This window comes from Poecilia reticulata, linkage group LG10 (genome assembly GCF_000633615.1).
Source record: "Poecilia reticulata strain Guanapo linkage group LG10, Guppy_female_1.0+MT, whole genome shotgun sequence".
In the NCBI taxonomy this organism is placed as follows: Eukaryota; Metazoa; Chordata; class Actinopteri; order Cyprinodontiformes; family Poeciliidae; genus Poecilia; species Poecilia reticulata.
In genome coordinates, this window is record NC_024340.1 from 12,245,777 (window position 1) to 12,248,421 (window position 2,645).

At 47.6% G+C, this 2,645-nt stretch overlaps 1 protein-coding gene across 3 annotated transcripts in view; it reads left to right on the forward strand.

Moving 5' to 3' along the window:
* The window catches only part of elf2a (E74-like factor 2a (ets domain transcription factor)), a 12,464-nt gene extending 10,202 nt beyond the window's left edge, over positions 1-2,262 (forward strand). For all 3 annotated transcript variants that reach the window (XM_008419988.2, XM_017307273.1, XM_017307272.1), the window contains exon 9: positions 762-2,262. In XM_008419988.2, coding sequence (XP_008418210.1) covers positions 762-1,302 — 541 coding nt within the window. In that variant the 3' untranslated portion in view covers positions 1,303-2,262. The remainder of the gene's footprint in view (positions 1-761) is intronic.
* The last annotated feature ends 383 nt before the right edge of the window (positions 2,263-2,645 follow it).

Consider the following 2,645-nt stretch of genomic DNA (forward strand, 5'->3'; position numbering starts at 1 on the left):
CAGGAACACACAGGAACACACTGCCAGTGGACACAACCAACTGGGCTAGAAGCTAATCAGACGTTAGCAAGCTGGAGTGACTCTGGATGACAGAGAAGGAGCTTTAGACTATTCTTACATGAGTCTGCTGTCTGGGAACTGCTGGTATTTTCAGATGTTGATTGGTGAAAAATTTCATGTTTAGACAAAACATTGAGTTTTATAGTTGTCATATCCGGCTACTAGTTGGCACTGTGATTTTAGCACATCATTGGGACCTGAATGCTCTTTGACCTTTAGCTTCCACCTCATTTAGAAAACAGCAATCCGTCTCAGATGAACCAGGTGCTCATATAACTCATATGCTCCATGTTAGAGGTTGTTAAACTGAACAGGTTAAGTAGCACACAGTACAATGCTGCCCACCGTTATTTTTGTTCATGCCCTGAACAAACCCTAAAGCTGAGTGTTCTGTGTTTGCTTTCACATCTCCATGTGGGATGTCCTTAAAAGTTCCACTCAGTCCTGATTTCAAATAGTGACCATGTCAGAGACTTTGACCAGCAGATGTATGAACAACGTATGAAATCAACAAAAATGTTCCAGTTTGAATGAAAACCGGCTCAGTCTAAACGGGTCACAGCAGTAATTCTAGTGGTGCCACAATGACCCAAAGTGACCTGGCCGTGTGTCTCAGTCAGTCAGCTGCTTCTCACTTACATGATAGAAGCTGATGTGCCTCAGCTTCATGACCCCTGACCTCTTCCGTTCTTCTCCCACAGGCCCATCCGAGCCATGCCACTGGTCATGACCAACTCTCTAGGCCAGGTGACACTAAACTCCTCCCCCATCCTCACCACCACAGGCGTCCCAGTGACCGTAGCAAAGGCCTCCACCAGCGCTCCGCCCAAGCTGGTGATCCAGGCGCTGCCCACCATGCTGCCAGCCGGCTCCAAGGCTGGAGAAAAGATCACCATCATCACCATCCCAGCCAACCAGCTGGCCACGCTAATGCAGACTAACAACCCAGGCCAGGTAGCTCAGATCATCCARGCTAAGCAGGTGGCCACCCAGCTGCCTCCAGCCGCCATCAAGCCGGCCGCCGTCCAGCTGGCGCCCAGCCGGACCGCGCCGCAGCTCATCCTGGCCAAACCAGCCACAGTCGCCCAGGCTCTGCCGCAGCTCTCRGTGCAGGTGGGCCAGCCTCACCCTGCACCCCCCTCCACCCCCACACAGCAGCATCCCCAGCCCCAAGCAGCACAATCAGAGGGGGCGGAGCCTCCACTCCTCTCCAGCCCAGCAGCAGCAGAGGCATCGTCCTGAAAACCTGACCTGAGCAGGGGTGGGTGGCAGCAGGGGGAATGGGGGGTTTGGGCAATGGAGTGGGGGTACTGCAGGAAGTGACTGTAGACTCTGCTCAGGAAATGAAGGACACGTCCTCTCTCTACACCTTCAGATGAGAACTGCTTTATAATTGGCTGTAGTCACAGCGCTGCCCCCAGAGGATCAAAGGGACGATTGTACACACACACACACACACACACACACACACACACAGAGTTCCCTCAGCGCTCAAATAACATGGGCAGCCTTAGATTGTAAATGGAAATCTGTCTTTTTGTAATMAGCCCTGATATAAAGACTTTGTGGTGTAAAAACATTTTTGATACTCAGCAGCTTAAACGAGGATTCAGACGTTGGTTCAGTCTCCAGACGTCCTTCTGGGGGGACACACACACTCACACCCACACACACACACACACAAAGCCCCTCTGCTTCAGCTGCTTGACTTCAGAGTGAAGAGCAGAGAACACTATGCAAAGCCTGAAGAGAGGTTTATCTCATCATCATCTGACTCTGTCCCCTGCTGGCCACAAACACAAGTTTGTGGGACTTGTCTCTTTATTGTCCAATCAGAGGCTACATCAGCTTCTGCAGTCCATGGTTTCTTCTCAGCACCGTCGGTCTCTGCTTCTCTTTTTTTACTCTTCCTTAAAAGGGAATCAATAGGATGTCTGCATCCATGTCAGTGAACTAAGTAAGCCCTGCATTTGAAGCATAATATACTATTTTTTTTCTTGTACTATCAGTGTATTGAAGTAGATTTTACTGAAATATGTATTATAAAAAATACAAATGTGAAAGAAAACAGTGTGACTTTTTATTCAGGTGTGTAGAAATGACTTCACAGCCTTGAGTACTGAGAAGTGAAAAGATGGAGGATCTTTACCAACAGCTGTACGTCATTTCAGTAATGTAGAATATAATTTATCTCTTTTACAACCGCAAGTGTTGCTTAATGTTGCAGATTTTCAGAATTTGTTTGAAAGTATATGTATTTTTTGTCTTTTTATTTTCTTAAAATSAAATGTTAAACAAACCTACATTGTGTAGGTATACATACGCGACAAGAACATACATTTTTCTTTGCACAATCAGGGTTTCCCCAGAAGATGGCGCCACTGGTAATCTATCTATTACAGGATGACCCAGTCCAGCCCTTTCTATCCTGGAACTTTGAGATGYTTCCTCACTCCAGCAGCTGAAGCAGTTTATTTGATTCAGGTGTTTTGGGGAAGGGATGCACTATACGATACAGGCTCTACTGCCTTGCAGCTAAAAGGTCCTGGGTTTGAATCCCAGCCAGGGCCATGGAGCTTGCATGT